Genomic DNA, 21262 nt, shown 5'->3' with positions numbered 1-21262 from the left:
TCTCAACCCAGGCTACACAGGTTTCCACAAATAGGACTTCATGAAGATGAGCTCTAAAATTAAAAAACACATGACAAAACGGTCCAACACAGTGAGATCAGCTGTTGTTTGTGATAAACAACAGAATTAGATCTCTAACAATTTTTCTTTTTCTTTCTTTTTTTTTTTTAGTTTATTTACTTACTTACTGAAGTAAACTCTACCCAATATGACCCTGACATCAAGAGTCACATGCTCTTCTGACTATGCCAGCCATGTGCCCCAGAGCTCTAGAAATTTCTGATAATAAAATTTATGTGAGTTGGTTTCTGCTGCATAATAGACTACCACAAAAGTTAGTGGCTGCAAATAATAAACACTTCTTATTTTTCACTATTTTGGCAGTCAGTGAGTGGGGGGTGGGGAAGAGTCTTCTGGTCTGGGCTAGCTGCTCTGGGACTGAGTGGTCAGGCATGGCCTCTCTCACATGTCTAAAGGTTGGGTAGGTACCAGCTGGGGGAATGGAATTGACTTGGCCACAGGCCTCTCATCCAGCTCAGGTAGCCTGGGCTCATTTAGAAGATAGTGGTTATAGAGTTCTTAAGAGTAGCAAGAGAGGACGAATCTCAATGTCAAACATTTTAAAAGTTTCTGCTCACATTATGTTTCTGTTCTGTTGGCCAAAGCGAGTCACATGACCAGGACCACTGTTTGCTCTGAGAGCATAGGTATGAGGTAAGAATCATTGCAGCCATTTTACAACTAGTCTACCCTGTGGGTAGACACTATGAAATAACTACACTGAAAAATGTTTAAGACATAGAAGGAGAAAATAAAACATGAAAAAATGAAACACTATCAAAAAACAGGAAAATGTGGGGGGGGGGAGACAAAAATGTTTCTATAAATGAGGAATAGGTTTATAGAAATGAGAATTGGTGTTATTACAAGGTTTTGTTACTGTAAATACACATTTCATATGTATAAAAATTGTTTTCTTTAGATCACCTTTATTGCCTATTAATATTTTTTGTGAATTGATTACCATTGTAGGACACTGACTATATAGCTTTGCATTGTCATTAACGAAAGATGAAGTTAAATCTGGGTGTGTGATTTATCACATTATTTTTAAGCACAGGGGCTTGAACATTGGACATTGTACATCAGGCAGTTATATATATTACTGTGGTATAATTATCCTGTTTCATGTTTGTTTCCCCATTACTGGGTGCTCCCTGAAGACAGTGGCTGCATGCCATCTTTTATTTCCAGAGCTTGGCATTGACTCTAGCGTGTAGTAAGTGGATGCTGAATGTTGAATTGGTTGGATTGGTTAGTGAAGACATTGGAGCAACCCTTTGGGATCTGCTTTTAGGTTTCCTAGTCTTGTAAGTGGCATCTTTCTGGGGCTTTGGATCATCGTTCAAAGTGGAGAAGTCCTACATGTGTTATCTGCAGACAGGTACATGGTAAAGGTAGGGAAGAAGCAGGAGATGGATGGATTGGGAAAGATTTGGGTTGTGGTGGTTAATATTTTCAGAAGGATAAATTTGAGAATTCACACTCACCATTGAATTGATTACACTATATAAAGTAGTAAATTCCTGTCATTATATATACCCTGCATTATTTTTTAGTAGTAGTATTACCACCTGGCCTATATCCCACCCATCTCTCTCAAAAGCCAGGAACCTTGGGGTGCCTGGGTGGCTCAGTCGGTTAAGTGTCTGACTTTGGCTCAGGTCATGATCTCATAGCTCATGGGTTTGAGCCCCGCATCAGGTTTTGTGCTGACAACTCAGAGCTTGGAACCTGCTTCAGATTCTGTGTCTCCCTCTCTCTGCCCCTCCCCGGCTCATTATCTATCCCTCTCTCAAAAATAAGTAAACATTAAAAAAAATTTTTTTTGTTTTAATTAAAAAAAAAAGAAATGCCAGGAACCTTGTCTCCACCCCACCTTTAAATTTTTTTTTCTGTATTAGGGCACCTGGGTGGCTCACTCATTTAAGCATCCCGACTCTTCATTTTGGCTCAGGTCATGATCTCATGGTTCATGGGATTGAGCCCCATGTCAGGCTCTGCACAAACAGCATGGAGTCTGCTTGGGATTCTCTCTTCCTGTCTCTCTGCCTCACCCCCACTTGCTCTCAAGTTCTTTCTCACTTTCTCAAAATAAATTTAAAAATGAAAATAAAACTTAAAATTTTTTTTCCATATTTTCAGCATTCAAAATAGTTCCTGGCACTTAGTAGGTGCTTATTTTTTTTTAATTCATCAATGAAACAAATGCTGATATAGAAATTCAAGTATACAATACATGATTGAGTTGCCTGCTGTTTCAGAGTTGATATAAATCATTGATCTAAATAGTACACTTACTTTTCAGTGTGTAAATCTTTATGTTTCTTTACAGAAGGCAAGCTCCAGTTGCAGCTGTGTTTGCAGGGAGTCCACAGTTAATGGGTGCGATTAAATTATGCACGGGATGGATGGTGACCAGCTTACCTCTTTACAATGATGATGATCTTCTCAAGAGAAATGAAAATGTAAGGCATTTTAGATTACACATTTAAATCTTTTAAACATCCCTCTTCTATTTTAGTATAGCTCTGTAATGATGCTGGTTAGCTAGGAAAATCCAAACAATTTTAGAAAGAGTTGATTATTAGCTTTAGTCTTTGAAAAGCTGTGTAATATATTTAACCAAGAGGAGAGCCAAAATTAAAATACTAAGTTCTTTATTTTATGAATGGTATTGATAAGTTTCTAGGAGAAACATTTAATTTTCCACAAAGTTTCAAGGGAACTCATATGTAATATTTCACAAAGAGAAACATTCTTTGGAAAATACGATTGTTCTCAATCAAATTACCGAAGGCAGGCAGACTGTCAGTTAATGTCTTGATACACTTTGTATTTCCAAGCTAAAGTTCTGTCTCACTGTGGTTTATTTTTCAGTATGGGCTGTTATTAATAACTTATTATAACATTACAATATCTGATAATACAATAGAATGTATTATTTTGACTGGTCCAGATGTAAATGTTAACTTCATATCTGGAAGCAGTGACCAACTGAACCTAAATTCCAAATATTCTGTTTTTCAGTTTGAGAGAATTTTATGTAGTTTTTGAGTATGCTGTAAGCTAAGGAGGTAATATAGCAATATAGAATTTAAACTGTAAGAAGACGACTCTGGAATTAGAATACCTGGATTCAAATGCTACTCCTGCCATGTGCTAGCTCTGTGACCTTGAACAAGTTTGTTTTCCTTTTTTTTTAAGATTATTTTTTAAGTTTTTATTTAAATTCCAGTTAACATACGGTGTAATGTTAGTTTAAAGTGTACAATGTAGTGATTCAACACTTCTGATCTCTACACCTATCTTGGGGCTCAAACTTAAAAAAAACCCTGAGATCAAGAGTCATATGCTTTACCAACTGAGCCAGCCAGGAACCACCCCCCCCCCCTTTTTTTTTTGTATTTCCACAATTCCTGTTTTATTTAAAAAAAATTTTTTTTTAATGTTTATTCATTTCTGAGAACAGAGAGAGACAGAGCATGAGTGGGGGAGGGGCAGAGAAAGAAGGAGACACCGAATCTGAAGCAGGCTCCAGGCTCTGAACTGTCAGCGCAGTCCCCCATGCAGGGCTGGAACTCACAAACCATGAGATCATAACCTAAGCTGATGTCGGATGTTTAACCGACTGAGTCACCCAGGCGCCCCACACAATGCCTTTTTAAAAAAATTGAGGTATAGGTGTGCCTGAGTGGTTGAGTCAGTTAAGTGTCTGACTCAGCTCAGGCCATGATTTCACAGTTTGCAAGTTCAGGCCCCATATTGGACTATCTGGCTGCACAGAGCTACTTCAGATCCTCTGTCCCCCTCTCTCTATGCCCCTCCCCTGCTCTCTCACTCTCTCTCAAAATTAAAAAACCTTAAAAAATATGGTTAAAAAATTTTTACAATAAATAATAAATAATTGAGGTGTAATTGACATATAACATTATATTAATTTCATGTGTACGATGTAATGATTTGATATTTGTATATATTACAAAATGATTACCACATTAAGTCCAGTTAACATCCATCAACATACATAGCTATAAAAAATTTTTTCTCATGAGGGGCGCCTGGGTGGCGCAGTCGGTTAAGCGTCCGACTTCAGCCAGGTCACGATCTCGCGGTCCGTGAGTTCGAGCCCCGCGTCGGGCTCTGGGCTGATGGCTCAGAGCCTGGAGCCTGTTTCCGATTCTGTGTCTCCCTCTCTCTCTGCCCCTCCCCTGTTCATGCTCTGTCTCTCTCTCTGTCCCAAAACTAAATAAACGTTGAAAAAAAAAAATTTTAAAAAAAAAATTTTTTTTCTCATGATGAGAACTTTTAAGATCTACTTTCTTAGCACCTTTTAAATGTGCAGTACGGTGTTACTAACTATGTCATTATGCTCTACATTAGGTCTCTATGATATACATTTTATAACTGGAAGTTTGTAGCTTTTGACTCCCTTCACCCATTTTACCCACCTCCCACCCCCACCTCTGGCAACCACCAGTCTGTTCTCTGTATCTGTGAGTTTGGTTGGTTTTGGTTTTGCTTTCAGATTCCACATATAAGTGAGATCCTACAGTATTTGTCCTTCTGTGTGACTTACTTCACTTAGTATAATATCCTCAAGGTCCATCCATGTTTTTGTGTGTGTGTGTGTGTGTGTGTGTGTGTGTGTGTGTGTGTGTGTTTAAGCTTTATTTATTTAAGTACTAATCTCTACACCCAGTCTGGGGTCTGAATTCATACCCCCAAGATCAAGAGACACATGTTCTGACTAAGCCAGCAAGGCATCCCAAGGTCATCCATATTGTTGCAAATGGCAAGATTTCATTCTTTCTTATGGCTGAATAACTTCCTATTTATAAATACACACACACACATATACTACATTTTATCTATTCATCCACTGATGGACATTCAGGTTGTTTCCATATGTTGGCTTTTATAAATAATGCTGCAGTAAACATGGACGTGCATATATCCCTTTGAATTAGTGTTTCCATTTCCTTTGGATAAATACCCAGAAGTGGAATTTTTGGGTGATATGGTAGTTTCATTTTTAAGTTTTTGATGAACGCTTCATACTGTTTTCCATAGTGGCTGTATCACTTTACCTTCCCATCCCCAGGAAGAGGGTTCCCTTTTCTCCACATTCTCGCCAGCATTTCTCATTTCTTGCCTTTTTGATAGTACCCATTCTAACAGCTGTGAGGTAATATCTCTTTATGGTTTTGATTTGCATCTCTGTGATGATGAATGATGTTGAGCACCTTTCATGTACCTGTTTGCCATCTGTATGTCTGTTGGAACAATGTCTATTTAGATATTTTGCCCACTTTTTAATCAGATTTTTTTTCTCTTATTGAGCTGTATGAGCTCTTTATATATTTTGGGTGTTAACCTCTTATCAGATATGTGTTTTGCAAATATTTTCTCCCATTCAGTAGGTTGCCTCTTCATTTTGTTGATGGTTTTCTTTGCTGTGCAGAAGTTTTTTAGTTTGATGTAGTCCCACTTGTTTATTTTTGCTTTTGTTGCCTCCACTTTTGCTGTCAAATCCGAAAAAATAGTCGCCAAGACAATTATGAAAGAGCTTATCACCTGTGTTTTCTTCTAGAAGTTTTATGGTTTCAGGTCTTACATTCAAGTCTTTAATCCATTTCAGTTAAGTTTTGTGTGTGCTGTACGATAGTAGTTCAGTTTCATTCTTTTGGGTGTGGCTGTGCAGTTTTCCAACATCATTTATTGAAGAGATTGTCCTTTTCCAATTGTATTGTTTTGACTCCTCTGTTGTAAATTAATTGACCGTGTATGTGTGGGTTTATTTCTGGGCTGTTTTGTTCCACTGATCTATGTATCTGTTTTTGTTTTTAACGTTTATTTATTTATTTTGAGAGAGGATGGGGGAGGGGTAGAGGGAGAGAGAACCCTAAGCAGCCTCCGCACTGTCAGCACAGTCAATTTCATGAATTGTGAGATCATGACCTGAGCTGAGATCAAGAGTTGGACACTTAACCGACTCAGCCACCCAGGTGCCCCATATGTCTGTTTTTATCCTGATACCATACTGTTTGGATTACTTACTATAGCTTTATAATATAGTTTGTAGTTAGGAAGCATGATTCTTCCAGCTTTGTTTTTTCTCAAGATTGCTCTGACTATTCAGGGTCTTTTGTGGTTCTATACAGATTTTAGGATTGTTTGTTCTATTTCTATGAAAAATGCCATTGGAATTTTGATAGGAATTGCACTGAATCTGTAGATGGCTTTAAGTGGTATGGACGTTTTAACATTCTTCCAGTTCATGAGCACAGAATATCTTTCCTTTTATTTGTGTTTTCTTTAATTTCTTTAATTTTGAGTAAATTTCTGAATCTGGTTATTATAATAAGTTCTTATCTTCTGGTTGTGAGTCGGGATGCTTAAATGAGTGAGCCACCCAGGTGCCCTAATACAGAAAAAAAATTTTAAAGGTGGGATGGAGACAAGGTCCCTGGCATTTCTTTTTTTTTAATTAAAAAAAAATTTTTTTTAATGTTTACTTATTTTTGAGAGGGGGATAGATGATGAGCCAGGGAGGGGCAGAGAGAGGGAGACACAGAATCTGAAGCAGGTTCCAAGCTCTGAGCTGTCAGTACAAAACCTGATGTGGGGATCGAACCCACTAGCTGTGAGATCATGACCTGAGCCAAAGTCAGATGCTTAACTTACTGAGCCACCCAGCCTCCCCTAGAAGTTTTTTTTTTTAATGCCCCATGAGTGTGTTACAGCTTCTTAAAATTTAAAGTAAGTAAAAAATGTATGTGAAAAACAATAAATAGATACAGGCTGGATAGAAATATTTCCATTGAAACCTATTTAGCAATTAAATGAGATAATGCATTATGCCTGAAACATAGTAAGACTTAAATATTAGTTATTATGTTCTGATTTACTATTAAATTGTATATGCACACACATAGAAACATAGAAAGTACAAAGAGGAGCGCAAAAGCAGGAATAATTGGGGCACCTGTCTGGCTCAGTCTGTAGAACATGTGACTCTTGACCTCAGGGTCGTGAGGTCAAGCTCCACATTGGGCATGGAGCCTTCTTTAAAAAAAAAAAAAAAAAAAAAAGCAGGAACAATCCATTCTGCCTCTACAAATCCAAGTCTTCATAAAAGGCATTGGCTTGATCTGGGCTTTGAAGGACTAGTAGAAACATGGTTGGAAAAAGAATGCATTGATTCCAGGATGAAAAATGACATGAGCCATGAAATTTGTATAGCCATGAAACTAAAAAAATAAACTAGGGCCAAATTCTAAAGGACCTGGAATGTCGTGCTGAAGAATTTAGACTTACCCTTGAGGCATTTGGGAGTTATCTGAGACCTTTAATAAGCCTGGGAATGGAATGCTTAGATCTGTTTTAGAGAGTTAATTATGGTCACAGCAGAAAGAACAGATTGAAGCAGGGGAGAGGTCAGAGATGAGGAGATCTATCTGGGTGTGATTTACCTGAGAGACAACAGCTGCCTTTGTCTAGTATTTGCTGCATTTTGAAAAGGTACAGTCGCCTAGAATGTAGATGTACATAGCATATTCCTGAACTTTTTTTTTTTTAGTTTTATTGTTGTCTTATGATTGGTCTTTTCCTAATACAGAATTTCAGAATCACTTATAATTAGGTCAGACTTTTAATTAGGTTCTAGTTAAATTTAAACATTTTAGAGTTTTATGTTTTATGTGATTTAACTATGAGAATAGGAACCATGTTTCTTTTCAAAACTTTGTCTTTCTCTTTGGTGTCTAGTGCACAGCAAGTACTGACTGAATAAATTTGTTGTTAAACTGAAATTCAAATCAGACTCCATAAATGAGACCATATCATTTGAATTGCATTCTATCTATAATTCATGACCTGTGACTAATCTTCATATAATTCCTAGGCCAGTAATTCTCAAACCTGAGACTATTATGCTCCTAAGGGACATTTGGCAATGTCTGGAGACATATTGATCATCACAACTGTAGGAGGAATTCTTCAGGCATCTAGTGGGTAGGGACCAGGAAGACTGCTGAACATCCAACACTACACAGAACAGTCATCCTCTGTCCCAACAAATGATTCTCTAGCCCAAGATGTCAATAGTACTTAGATCGAGAAACCCTGTGTTGTTGCCATTGCATAGAAGTGGTTTTCTTGTGTGTATGTTTAAAAAATGTTTATTTATTTATTTTGTGAGAGGGAGAGAGAGAGAGAGATTGGGGGGGGGGGGGGCAGAGAGAGGGAGAAAGAATCCCAAGCAGGCTCCATGCTGTCTGCACAGAACCCAATGTGGGGCTCTACCTCACAAACCATGAGATCATGACCTAAGCTGAAATCAAGCAGACGCTTAACCAACTGAACCACCCAGGCGCCCCTAGAAGTTTTTTTTTTTTTTTAATGCCCCATGAGTGTGTTACAGCTTCTTAAAATTTAAAAGTAAGTAAAAAATGTATGTGGAAAACAATAAATAGATATAGGCTGGATAGAAATATTTCCATTGAAACCTATTTAGCAAAGAGAAGCGTTTATTAACATTCTGTGTACCACAGAATATTAGTAAGTACCTCTATCATGTTGGTGGACATTGGACCTGAAGGTGCTGGAATGACAAGTCATAACATGTAGGAGGTGGCTGCTGAGTATCAAATAGGTTGGGATCTTGTCCAATCTAGATATCAAATCTCAGTATTTCCAGGACAAATAGCATGTGATACTTTTGGCCTAACATTTGTGATTCTCTTATTTTGTATTTTGTAACAAGAGCTAGTCCAATGTTAGCATCTCAGAAAAACTGAACAAGCTTATTATTTAATAAGATCCAGAACTTATTATCTTATAAGTTCAGCAAAATTGTAATGGAAAATACCATGGAATCAAGACAGGAGTTTTAAGCATTCTTGTTTATTTAGTATTTTGTAACAGTGGTCAAACTATGTTTAACCTTGCTAACTTTATTTCATGTATAAGTGAGTATAAAATACACTGTATGTGGTATAAGATTAAAGGAACTATTATAATTCAATAATATAAAGACAAGTCAGTTAAGAAATGGGCAAAGCCCATTGCTAAGTGAAATAAGTCAGATAAAGACAAATACTCTGATTATCATTTACATATGGAATCTAAACAAGCCAAACTCATAGAGAGTAGAGTGGTGGTTACCAGGGGCTAGAGGGTAGGGGAAGGAGGAGTTGTTGGTCAAAGTGTACAAACTTCCAGTCATGAGATGAATAAGTTCTGGGGATCTGATGTTACAGTATGGTGATTATAGTTAATAATACTATATTACATACTTGAAAGTTGCTGAGAGAGTAAATCTTAAATGTTCTCACCAGAAAAAAGAAATGGTAATTATGTGACACAGTGGAGGTGGCAGCTAATGTTGTAATGGTAATCATTTTGCAATATTTAAGTGTGTCAGATCCACAGGTTGTACACCTTAAACTTGCACAACATTGTATGTCACTTATATTTCAATAAAGCTGGGGGTAGATGGCCAAAGGACTTGAATGGACATTTCTCCAGAGAAGATATTCAGTGGCAAGTGAATGAATTATGAATATAAGCTTCCTAAGGGCAGGAATCAAGGCTTAGTGAATATCTTTATTTTCCATAGATAGTGCTTTATACCAAATAATAGTAGATGCTCAATGTTTAGTTTCAAATAATACATTTTAAATGTTTTGACATCACTGTTTTAATTATATTCTTCCAGATCTATCAAATCTATTCAAAGCGATCTGCTGAAGATATTTATAAAATACTGACATCCTACAAGGCTAATTACCTAATTGTAGAGGATGCTATCTGCAATGAGGTGGGAACCATGAGAGGCTGTAGGGTTAAAGATTTATTAGACATTGCAAATGGCCACGTAAGTAATCATTTGAAAAGTTAAATCTTTTTGACAAAAATGACTTTTTAGTTTAGTTTAATCTTACTCTTTTTAAAGTTTATTTTTTTATTTTGAGAGAGAGAGCAAGCACGCCCAAGCGGGGGAGGGGCAGAGAGGAGAGACAAAATCCCAAGCAGGTTTCACGCCATCAGCGCAGAGCCCAATGCAGGGCTCAAACTCACAAACTGTGAGATCGTGACCTGACACTTTTTAATATGGTGTTTCATACCTTTTGACAGGTGGTTTGCGAAGAAGGTGACAAGTTGACCTATTCAAAATATGGGCGATTTTGTCATGAAGTCAAAATTAACTATTCTCCATATGTGAATTACTTCACTAGAGTGTACTGGAACAGATCCTACTTTGTATATAAAATCAACACTGTGATATCCTTTCAGTCTTGAAAATAGCAGAGTCTTCATTTCAAAGACATATCACTTGAAGCAAAATGTGATTTTCTTCTACTTACATGGTGTCTTTTGGAAATCAGAGGATGGACATTTGAAATGTTGCTGCTGCTTTTCCCCTCCTGCTGTTAACTGGATCCAGAGTTCTGCAAGAATAGAACATCAAGCATTACTGTCCTTTGGTAAAATGTCAAATCTGCCACAATATTCCAGTCAGGTGTTTTCCTTATCATTACATGGTCTTTGAATACTTTATCTTTTCAATTATTATAAAATTGCCCCCATAAATCTTCATTCTGTCATAACATAGGTCTTGAATTTGAATATGTTCAAGGTCAGAGTATATTTCCCAGACATAACATTTAATAAATATACCATTTAATGTCATAATTATAGACTAGAAGGGAAGAACTCTTCTTACCCTTGAGGCAGTTTCTGAAGGTATTTCATTGTTTATAATAGAATTGAAATATTACAATAAAAATTAATTTAAATGTTAGCTGAAAATATGTGACATTTAAATTAAAATGTGTAAATTGTGTAAAGGAACATGATTTTGAAGGATATATATAAAGATATATCCAGATTTTCCATGATACTGCTCTCCTCACCTGCTGCTTATATAAATGTGCACTTTCTTAGTAATATAGAGGACATAATATTGCATTTTATTATTTTATGACTATTAAGTGGTTAGCTTTTTTCACTTATAGCCATAAATTTAATACCAATTTAATCATGATAAAACAGTGTAACTCTTGTTACCTAAATACTTTTGAAACATTTAAAAGAATGTTGTTCAGGTTTTTAAAGGGGTAGAATGGGGTATACAGTCTATTCACATATTTTCTACTGACGTATTAAATAAAAAATTAAGTCTTTATCAGAATGAGAATATTCTGATATTAATGACTAAAATGACAACACTAAAACGAACAATTTCCTGAGATGGGGCAGAGGCTATTAAACATACTTCTGCATGCAGATATGTTTACCATAAAACACAAATGCTGTTATTTATGAAACTATAGTACAGTCTTCAACATTAAGAACAAAATGACAATTCTAATAAAATTCACAACACAGTTTCACAGTCTAAATGCTGCGTTCCTTTAGGTTAAATGTTTTCGTATTTTTAATCATTTATTAAAAGAAATTCTTAAATGATTCATTGGGGCATATAAAGAGATTCAGGATAGATGTATCATTTTAATAAGATGGGATGCATGTTTAGTTTTACCTTATGCATATGTTTAGTGAATAGATTTTTAAAATTTTCACTTGTTAGAGTGTTGTAAAAATTGCAGTTTCAGTACTCTGAATTACTACTTTAGAAGGGAGCATCTTTTCATTATCCTTATTTTCGGGTATATATATGTGGGGCTTTTTTTTTTTTTTTTTTTTTTTTTTTTAGTGCAAAAACACATGCACTCTTAGACTAGCTTGAGGATGCTTTGCTTTTTTAGAGCTTTAGAATTAATTGTTTGATGGCAGTGTCATATATCTGGTGTACTAGTTTTATTTGGTTCTCATTTCATGCTTTTATATAATTTTTAACAATTAACATATTTCAAGGCAGGGCATTTCAGGTTCTCTGCATGTCTTAATAGTGAGTCATTGTATTGAACTTCAAGCCTTATGAAAATATTACTGTGGTTACCTAAGTACACAGCAAAGGGTCACCTGGTAGTCCTTGTGATTAGAGCATGTAAAACAATGTAACTTCAGGGTTAGCTTGCATATGTTGAAAGGGAAATAGAATAACCTATGTAGCGTGAAATATTTAATTGAATTTGTATTGATTTATATTATCAAATATGCTGAATTCATTTTGATGTGTGTTTTTTGACTTTGTTTTGGCTTTTGACATAAACATATTAGTGAGTTGCTTTTGCTTCTGCCAAAGCAAATTTATTTATTTCTTAAATAAAATTGATTTGGAGAAGCTTTTAATTTAATTTTTTAAATGATAAGTTCATTCAGCATCAGTTGAAAAGGAAAATGTGAGCTTTATTATAGAAGTAATAATATTGGATACAAGAGATTAGCTTCTATTTTAATTATAGTTAAAACAGTAGTAGTAGGAAACTTTGAGGAACATTTTATTAATTTCCTTGCTTATTTGTAGGGTAAAAACTGATTAAAAGTTCTGTAAGTAATTCCATTTGGGTAACTTACAGTTGTTAGATTTTCATAGGTTATAAAAACCTATGAAAGGAGCAAAGTTTACGGTTTTAGGATGAAAGGAATTTCTCAAAGAAATACAAAACATACTTTGCCCTTGATGTTGCAAAACCATGGAAATAAGTGCCTTAACTTCTTTATTTCTCTTTACTTTTTATTTTCAAAAAATATTATCTACTTTTTTCTATAATTTGGTATCTGTTTCCTCATCATTAAGCACAGAGAAAAACTCCTCACTAGGCTATTTTTAGTATCGACTTTAATTCGTTAATAAGCAAATCTTTGGTAAGGGTAGCGATGGGATTTTTAGCCTGCTAAATTAATTTATTTAGCTTCCCAAATGCCAAACAGTCTAACAAATAAAACTTAATTGATATGGTTTATGATATTGACTTTGTGCTGGTTTATATTTTTTCCCACTTTGGCATCTTGGTGCTTTTTGTTAGACTGGTGGGGTTTTACAGCCTAGGAAGTATGCATTATACTTTAGAACTAACTGTTTTCTTCATTACTTTTTGTGTATATGGACAGCATATTTTTTCAGAACATTAACCCAAACTGCACATAGCCTCAATGTTGTGGCACTCTTCCATACACTCCAGATTGGTTTAAGGAAAAGCAGAAATGGAGGTCAAAGTGTGTTACAAGTTGGGGCTGGAAAATAGGCTTTAAAAAAATAGGTTCTTAATTTCTTGAAGGGCACAGTGATAGCCATCTTACTAAAACTGTTTTGTTTTTGAGAAATCAACTGTTTTTTCGCCCTGTTTTTGAACTGTTAAAACATTTTATTGCCTTTAGTGGATAGATAAAAAGTAGTGCCTCTCTTTATAAAATTGATGGGGTTTCTAAAAGTTGTATGTAGGTCAATCTTTTTGGTAGATTTATTTTAAATGCATGAATATTTAAACATCACGTGTTATGAATTATTCTGTATATTTAAGAACTTTTTGTAAAGCAAATAACTACTTCCTGTACATCTCAATATATTCTCACTTCAATTGTCCACTTTTTAAATATATGGTCTCTATTGTTGCCATTTGCTAATAGTTTTAGATCCCAATATGTATTAAAATTACAACTTTGAAAAGTTGCAAGTAAAGCTAAACAATTCTTATTGAAATAATGGCTCGTTATTAGCTTTTTGAATGTTTAGAGTTAACACTTTAAAATTAGATGTGAAAATTGCAAAGAATATATTTAACTCAACTATTTTCCATCTATTAAGGTTTCTAAAATTATACTTGTTTTCTGTAATAAAAAAGGGGCATTGAAGAATCAGATTTGCTGAATTTAGCATAAAGTCATCTTTGAATCACTTGTTTATGTCTCTTAGAATTTGCAAAATTTTAATCTTGGCCTCTGTAATCCTATGTGCAGTTCTATAAGAGATACACTAAACATCTGACCACTGTATTTAGTGGAGTAATGGTATCAGATAGAAACATGCATTCCAAACTTATAGTTTGAAATATCTCATAAACAACTTTTTAATATTTTAAGTGAATAGCTTTGTACAGCTATTTAGCAAAGATGAATACAGCTGCTTTTATGTATGTTGACTTCTGAGTCATAGTACCTATAACAATGTATACCAGATTAAATGTGTTCCTCTTGTAACTGTTACATCTTTCCAAAAGAATAAAAGTTAATTTCAATAAATAGAAATCCTTTAAAAGAGTTGGGTTATAAACTAGTTTACTTCAGATTTTGTAACATTAAATATACTTTTATCAAGAATGAAATTATTTATTTCATGCTTAATTACACTCCTTGTTTTGTTTCTATAATAAAACTCTTTTTAGAATTTTAAGTTGTCTCTTATTTCTATCTTTTTTGTTGCAGCTTTATTGGGATATAATTTATGTACCACACAGTTCACCCATTTAAAGTGTATAATTGATCAGTTTTTAGTATTGAATTGTGCAATTATCACCACAGTTTTAGAATATTTTTATTACCTCAGAAACCCCAAACCTTTTGGCTATCACCCCTAACCACTCTGTTCTTAGGCAATCCTTAGTAATACACTTTCTGTCTCTATATTTGCACATTCTGGACATTTCACATAGATGGATGGCTATACCACATTTTGTTCCTACGTTCATCGGTTGTTGGACATTTGGGTTTCCACTTTTTGGCTATTATGAACAATACTGTGAACACTCGTGTAAAAATTTGGGGGTGGATATATGTTTTCATTTTTCTTGAGTATATGTCTAGGAGAATTTCTGGGTTCTATTAGAACTATAGTGAGGAACTGTCAGAGTGATTTTCAAAATGGCTGTACCAGTTTAAACATCCCTCCAATAATGTGTGAGGTTTCCAATTTCTTCCTATCCTTTTCAACACTTGCTTATTACCTTGCTTTTTGATTGTAGCCATCCTACTTGATGTGAAGTGGTATATTATTGTGGTTTTAACCCACATTTCCATCATGGCTAATGAAGTTGAGCATATTTTCATGTGCTTACTGGCTATATGTATATTTTCTTTGGAGTAATGTTCATTCAGATTCTTTGCCCATTTTTAAATTGGGTTGTCTTTATTGGTGAATTGTAAAGGTCTTTATATATTCTAGATATAAATTCCTCTTAAGATAGATGATTTGGAAATATTTCCTTACATTCAGTGGGTTTACCTCACTTCCTTGATAGTGTCCTTTGAAGCACAAATGCTTTTAATTTTGATTGCATTGTTAATCACATTTGATACTGATAAAGCATTTTTACTATGATGTGTTTGATGTAGCTCTTGCATGTATCCTACTTGGAGTTTGTTGAGCTTCTTGGTTGTATACATTAAGAATTTCCTTGGGGCGCCTGGGTGGCTCAGTCGGTTGAGCGTCCAACTTCGGCTCAGGTCATGATCTCACAGTCCGTGGGTTTGAGCCCCGCGTTGGGCTCTGTGCTGACCGCTCAGAGCCTGGAGCCTGTTTTAGATTCTGTGTCTCCCTCTCTCTGTGCCCCTCCCCCACTTGCACTCTGTCTCTGTCTCACAAATAAATAAACATTTAAAAAAAATTTAAAAAAAAGAATTTCCGGGGCGCCTGGGTGGCTCAGTCGGTTAAGCGTCCGACTTCAGCTCAGGTCACGATCTCGCGGTCGTGAGTTCGAGCCCCGCGTCGGGCTCTGGGCTGACGGCCCAGAGCCTGGAGGCTGCTTCCGATTCTGTGTCTCCCTCTCTCTCTGCCCCTCCCCCATTCATGCTTTGTCTCTCTCTGTCTCAAAAATAAATAAACGTTAAAAAAAAAAAAATAGGAAAAAGAAAAAAAAAAGAATTTCCTTTAAATCAAGTTTAGAACTTCTTGTATTCCTATTATACCTGTGTTGGTGTGTTTAATAATGACCCACATTTCTTTGAGGTTCTGTTCAGTTGTGTGTTTGGTTTTTTTTTTTTTTTTTTTTTTCATTTTTTTCTCTTTGCTCTTTGAATTGCATAATCTCTATCAAGGTACCTACAAGTCTGCTAATTCTGTCAATTCAAATCTACTTTTGAACCTTTCTGAATTTCCATTTGTGTGTATAATTTCCATCTCTATTGATATTCTCTGTTTATAGTAACAGTGGATGTTGGTTTCCCTACCCCCTAATCCCCCATCCCCTGGAGCCAGTTCTTATAGTTGGTTTGGTGTTTTCCTTGGTGTTGGATGGACTATTTTAGTGATGTCTGTTTCCTACACATCATGGGGCCTCTGATGTTGGTCCTCGGACAACACTGCCTTGATTATATGTAGTCACCCTGACAGTGGTTTTAGCAGGGATCCATACTGTCTCTTTCCTTGATGTTTATTCAGTTGTGAAACTTCACTAATTCTCCTCTGATTGTTCTATTGTTGAAAACAATACCCTGGGGCATAAATTATGCCACAACCTGATCTAATTAAATCCTGTCTACTTTGAAGGGGTAATGGGGAGGGTGGTCAGTGACCATGGTTTGTTCTAATGCCAGAAAGGCTGTTTGCTGTCTCTCTCTCTCTCCTTGCCTCTGGTAAACTATGTGATCTGATTTAGCTTGTATCTTTTAGGAAGCTACCAGCTTAACTGCTTTCCACCAAAATCTGTTGTTTTGAGTACCCTTAGGCTTGAACTTCCCTACACCCTGTTTCACATAAAGTGTATTCCTTTTGGGATAGCAGTGGAGTTCTCTGTTTTACATCCTGGTTTTCTCCGTGGGCAAAAACCCCTAAGCCACAGCTCTGTAGCTGGTAGTGTAGACAGAATTGTGGATCTGTGTGGTACTCCTACTTTAGGAGCAGGCTTCTGGGTGGGGATGATAGGCTCTCTGGTCTTGACTCCCAATTTGGAAACCACTCTACACGTTAGCTGGGAGGAGAATGACCAGTGTGTCATGCCTGAGTTAGAGACCCTATTCTTAAGAGTGGGGATCAGGTGTGACATGAGAAAAACTCTCTAAAGGCCTGATATACAAGGGAAGCCATTTTAGATTTCCTTCTAAGTCAACATGACTGTATATAAACTTTCTTCAAACCAAAAGCCTGATGTGTGGCCCTCCGTGCACACATTGTACATCTGCTTTGTGAATGAGTAGCCTAAAGGAAAGCCATCTCGTCCTTGAGGTATCTATTGATCAATGTTTCTACTTCCTGCATTCCTTTACACTGCAACTTATGATTCCTGCCTATATGCAAATCTATATAGTCTTTTGCAGTTTTACAGGTTGTGAAAAAGTATATAACCCTGTGAAAACTTCATTCTCCCGAACACCTTCTTCCCTGTAAAGAGTGTATTTCCTGGACGGCTGTCCTAACTTGGACTCAGATAAAACTCTTCCTTACTTTTAGAGATTCTACAAGGCTTGTTCAAGTTGTGTGTCTCGTGGGATTCTCCCTCTTTCTTTCTCTGCCCCTCCATCACTGGTGCCCTCTCTCTCTCAAAAAAAAAAAAAAAAAATGTGTGTGTGTGTGTGTGTGTGTGTGTGTGTGTATGTTAAAAAAAGTAAAAGTTTCAATTCCTGCCACATAGCAAGTGTTTTATAAATTTAAGCTATTATTTTCTGAATATCAATGCAATATTAGCACTTTCACAGCTCCTATTCAGTATTATCCTTTAAAATCATTAAATATTGGGGTGCCTGGATGACGCAGTCAGTTAAGCAACTGACCCTTGATCTTAGCTCAGGTCTTGCAGTTCATAAATTTGAGCCCCGCATCGGGCTTTGCACTGATGGTGCAGAGCCTGCTTGGGATTCTGTCTCTCTCTCTGCCCCTCCCTACTTGTGCACACACACTCTCTCTCTCTCAAAAATAAATAAACTGAAAACATTTTAAAAATAAAACCATTAAATATTGCATTTAAAATCAATTCTGCAAAAGTTAACCCTATAAATCAGCTTATTAAATAAAATCTAAGTGTATTGGACCGAGTAATGACCTATAAGTCCATCAAAGACATTCTCCAGTTTTGTTACAGTATTTTTCAAATGTTTATTTATTTTGAGAGCGTGCGCACACATGCAAGGGTGGGGAGGAGCAGAGAAAGGGAGAGAATTCCACATTGTCAGCACAGAGCCCAACTTGGAGCTCCATTTCACGAACTGAGAGATCATGACCTGAGCCAAAATCAAGAGTCCGACGCTTAACTGAGCCACCTAGGGGCCCCTGTTGCAGTATTTTTGATCTCCAGCATTTCTTTTGTTTTTATCTTAGGGTTTTCGTCTCTCTGCTTACATTGCTTATCTGTTCTTGCATGCTGTCCACCCACTAGAGCCCTTAGCATATTAATCATAGTTGTTTTAAATTCCTTTAAGTTATAGATAATTCCAACATCCCTCCTATGTCTGGTTCTAATGCTTGCTCTGTCTCTCCAAACTGTGCTATTTGCCTTTGCGTATGTCTTGTAATTTGTTCTTGATAAGCAGGCATACTCTGGGTAAAAGGAATTGCTGTAAATAGGCTTTTGGTATAGTAGTATGGTGGGGGGAAGGGGAGGCATTCTGTAGTCCTATGATCAGGTCCTGGTTTTTTAGTGAGCCTGTGGCTCTAGACTGTGAACTTCACAAGTGCTTCTCATTTTACTCCCAGTTAGGTGGGACAGGATGGCTAGAGTGGGCTGGGGTTGGATAGTTCCCTTCTCCCGGATCAGTCAGGCTCTGATTAAATCATTTCTCCTGAGGGCAGAATTCCATGTATAAATTAGCAGTCCTTTATCAAATACATCTTTTGCAAATATTTCCTCCCAGTCTGTGGCTTGTCTCATCATTTACTTGACATTGCCTTTCACGGGGCAGAAGTTTTTAATTTTAATGAAGTTCAGCTTATCAACTATTACTTGCATGGATTGTGCCTTTGGTATTTTATCTAAAAAGTCATCACTATACCCAAGGTCATCTAGTATTCTCCTATGTTATCTTCTAGATGTTTTATAATTCTGTGTTTTACACTTAGGCCTGTGATCCATTTCAAGTTAATTTTTGTGAAGTACGTAAGGTCTGTTACTATATTTGTTTTTTGTTTGTTTCTTTGCATGTGGATATTCCAGCACCATTTATTGAAAAAACTATCTTTGCTCTATCGAGTTGTCTTTGCTTCTTTGTCAAACTGCAGTTGACTATATTATACGTGCGTCTCTATTCTGTCCCATTGATCTATTCGTCTATTCTTTCACCAATACCACACTGTATTAACTACTGTAGTGTTACAGCCCAAGGAGGCTTTCAGGAACACTGAGAAAAAGACAGGCAGGAAAAACAAAATCACACCATGGAACTATCCTAGAACAAAATTTACAGCCTCTACTTGGACCTTAGGTCACATGCAGAGCTCTAGATGGGAATCTGAGAAATGTAGACTTTAGATTTCCTACGAAGCCAGTAGTAGGCCATTAGGATGAGTGATGTTGAGCCAATTTATTATATATGCCACAAAGATGATCCAATTTTTAAAAAGTATGCATACAGCTGAATAGAAAAGACTGGAACGATATGTAGGCTTTCCTTGCTTTGCATCATTCTGATAAGCAGTGATGTCAACTACCATGGTTTAGTTAACACCAGTCCTTCAACAATACGGTTCAAATTTCACATGATGGTATAGTAACTGATTGCATAAAGTACCACAAGACGGTATGTGAATAAGAGATACCTGTCACAGTCACTTCTTTCGAAATCTGTGACTGGTAACTGCACATCTGTTTTTCAGTTTACACACAGCAAAGCATGTGATGATGTTGCCTCTTTGTCTCCCAGTGACAAACCTAGGTGACATTTTACAGAAATGGGTAATTGAGAGAAGGAATTGGCCGAAGATAAAGGTACACCAAAGAGGGTTGCTTGGGTGGCTTGGTCAGGTAAGCAACCGACTCTTGATTTCGGCATAGGCCACGATCCTATGGTTTGTGAGGTCCAGTCCTGCATCGGGGTCTACACTGGCAGTATGGAGCCCACTTGGAATTCTCTATCTCCCCACCCCCGTCTCTTTCTCTCTCTCAAAAATAAGTAAATAAATATATTTTTTAAAAGTACACCAAAGAAACCAAATGATAGTGTTTGAATGAAATTTGAACCAAATGTAGATAAAGTTATAGAATAAATATCTAACCGTGGCTATGTCAACACTGCCACTATTCAGAGACTCCAGATATGCTGCCAAAGGAGCTTCGTGAATATATTGATATAAATGAGAAAGATGATGATGTCCCAGAGGAAGTCACAGTAGCCAAAAAAACCCAAAAAAACAACAAAAAACAAACAAACCCTTAATGTTAAAGGAGTTCTCGGAGATAGTTCATGACATTGAAAACACAAAAGATAAAATTACAAAAGCTGATCCTAACTTAGAAAGGGATATGAGAATTAGTGAAAATAGAATACATGCTTGCTCCATATGGTGAGTTATATGATGAGAAGAAGACAAGCACTGCTGAAACTACTTTTGATAAGTTTTTTTTATTTTTTTTAATGTTTATTTTTGAGAAAGAGAGAGAGCATGAGCAGGAGCAGGAGAGGGGCAGAGAGAGAGGGAGGCACAGAATCTGAAGCAGGCTCCAGGCTCTGAGCTGTCAGCACAGAGCTCGACATGGGGCTCGAACTCAGGAACCGTGAGATCATGACCTGAGCCGAAGTCAGACGCTTAACTGACTGAGCCACCCAGGCACCCCTACTTTTGATAAGTTTTTTAATGGAGAAATAAAATGCTTTAATTCCCAATGTTTTTAATGTTTATAGTTTAAATGTTTAAATAAATGTTACTTTTTCCATTCTTTTACTTCCCTGTTCATTTATAACCACCAGTTAGAGAGTTTTTAATGTTCTGGCAAGATTTTTCAAAGTTTTAAAAATTAAAGATCATGGAACAATAGTAACTATTTCCATTGATTGTTGAGATCACTTTTGCATCATTTCAGCTTGCATGTTTGTACCTATGGTTCTGCACTAGTGTGCAAAGCAAAGACTACTTGCACATCAAAATGTTGATAATGGCAAAGTGGTAGAATTATTGGCAATAGGTAATTCCTTCTTTTCACTTCTCTGCGTTTTCTAAGTTTGATGCCATAAACATGTATTGATTTTGTAATTTAAAAAGCAACAGAGGTGCCTGGGTGGCTCAGTTGGTTAAGCGTCCAACTCTGGCTCAGGTCATGATCTCATGGTTCATGAGTTCGAGCCCTGCATTCGGCTCTGTGCTAACAGCTCAGAGCTTGGAGCCTGCTTTGGATTCTGTGTCTCCCTGTCTGGGTCCCTCCCTGGCTCAAGC

General features: G+C 36.5%; 1 protein-coding gene across 6 annotated transcripts in view; it reads left to right on the top strand.

Annotated features, from left to right (window-relative positions):
• DPY19L4 (dpy-19 like 4) overlaps positions 1-14362 on the top strand; it is a 68203-nt gene extending 53841 nt beyond the window's left edge. For all 6 annotated transcript variants that reach the window (XM_045454190.1, XM_045454189.1, XM_045454188.1 and 3 more), the window contains 3 exons: positions 2396-2528; positions 9782-9940; positions 10201-14362. In XM_045454190.1, coding sequence (XP_045310146.1) covers positions 2396-2528; positions 9782-9940; positions 10201-10365 — 457 coding nt within the window. In that variant the 3' untranslated portion in view covers positions 10366-14362. The remainder of the gene's footprint in view (positions 1-2395; positions 2529-9781; positions 9941-10200) is intronic.
• Positions 14363-21262: the final 6900 nt, after the last annotated feature.

This window comes from Leopardus geoffroyi, chromosome C3 (assembly GCF_018350155.1).
Source record: "Leopardus geoffroyi isolate Oge1 chromosome C3, O.geoffroyi_Oge1_pat1.0, whole genome shotgun sequence".
In the NCBI taxonomy this organism is placed as follows: Eukaryota; Metazoa; Chordata; class Mammalia; order Carnivora; family Felidae; genus Leopardus; species Leopardus geoffroyi.
The sequence above is the reverse complement of the archived record's forward strand: the minus strand, read 5'-3'. Positions and strand labels throughout refer to the sequence as shown.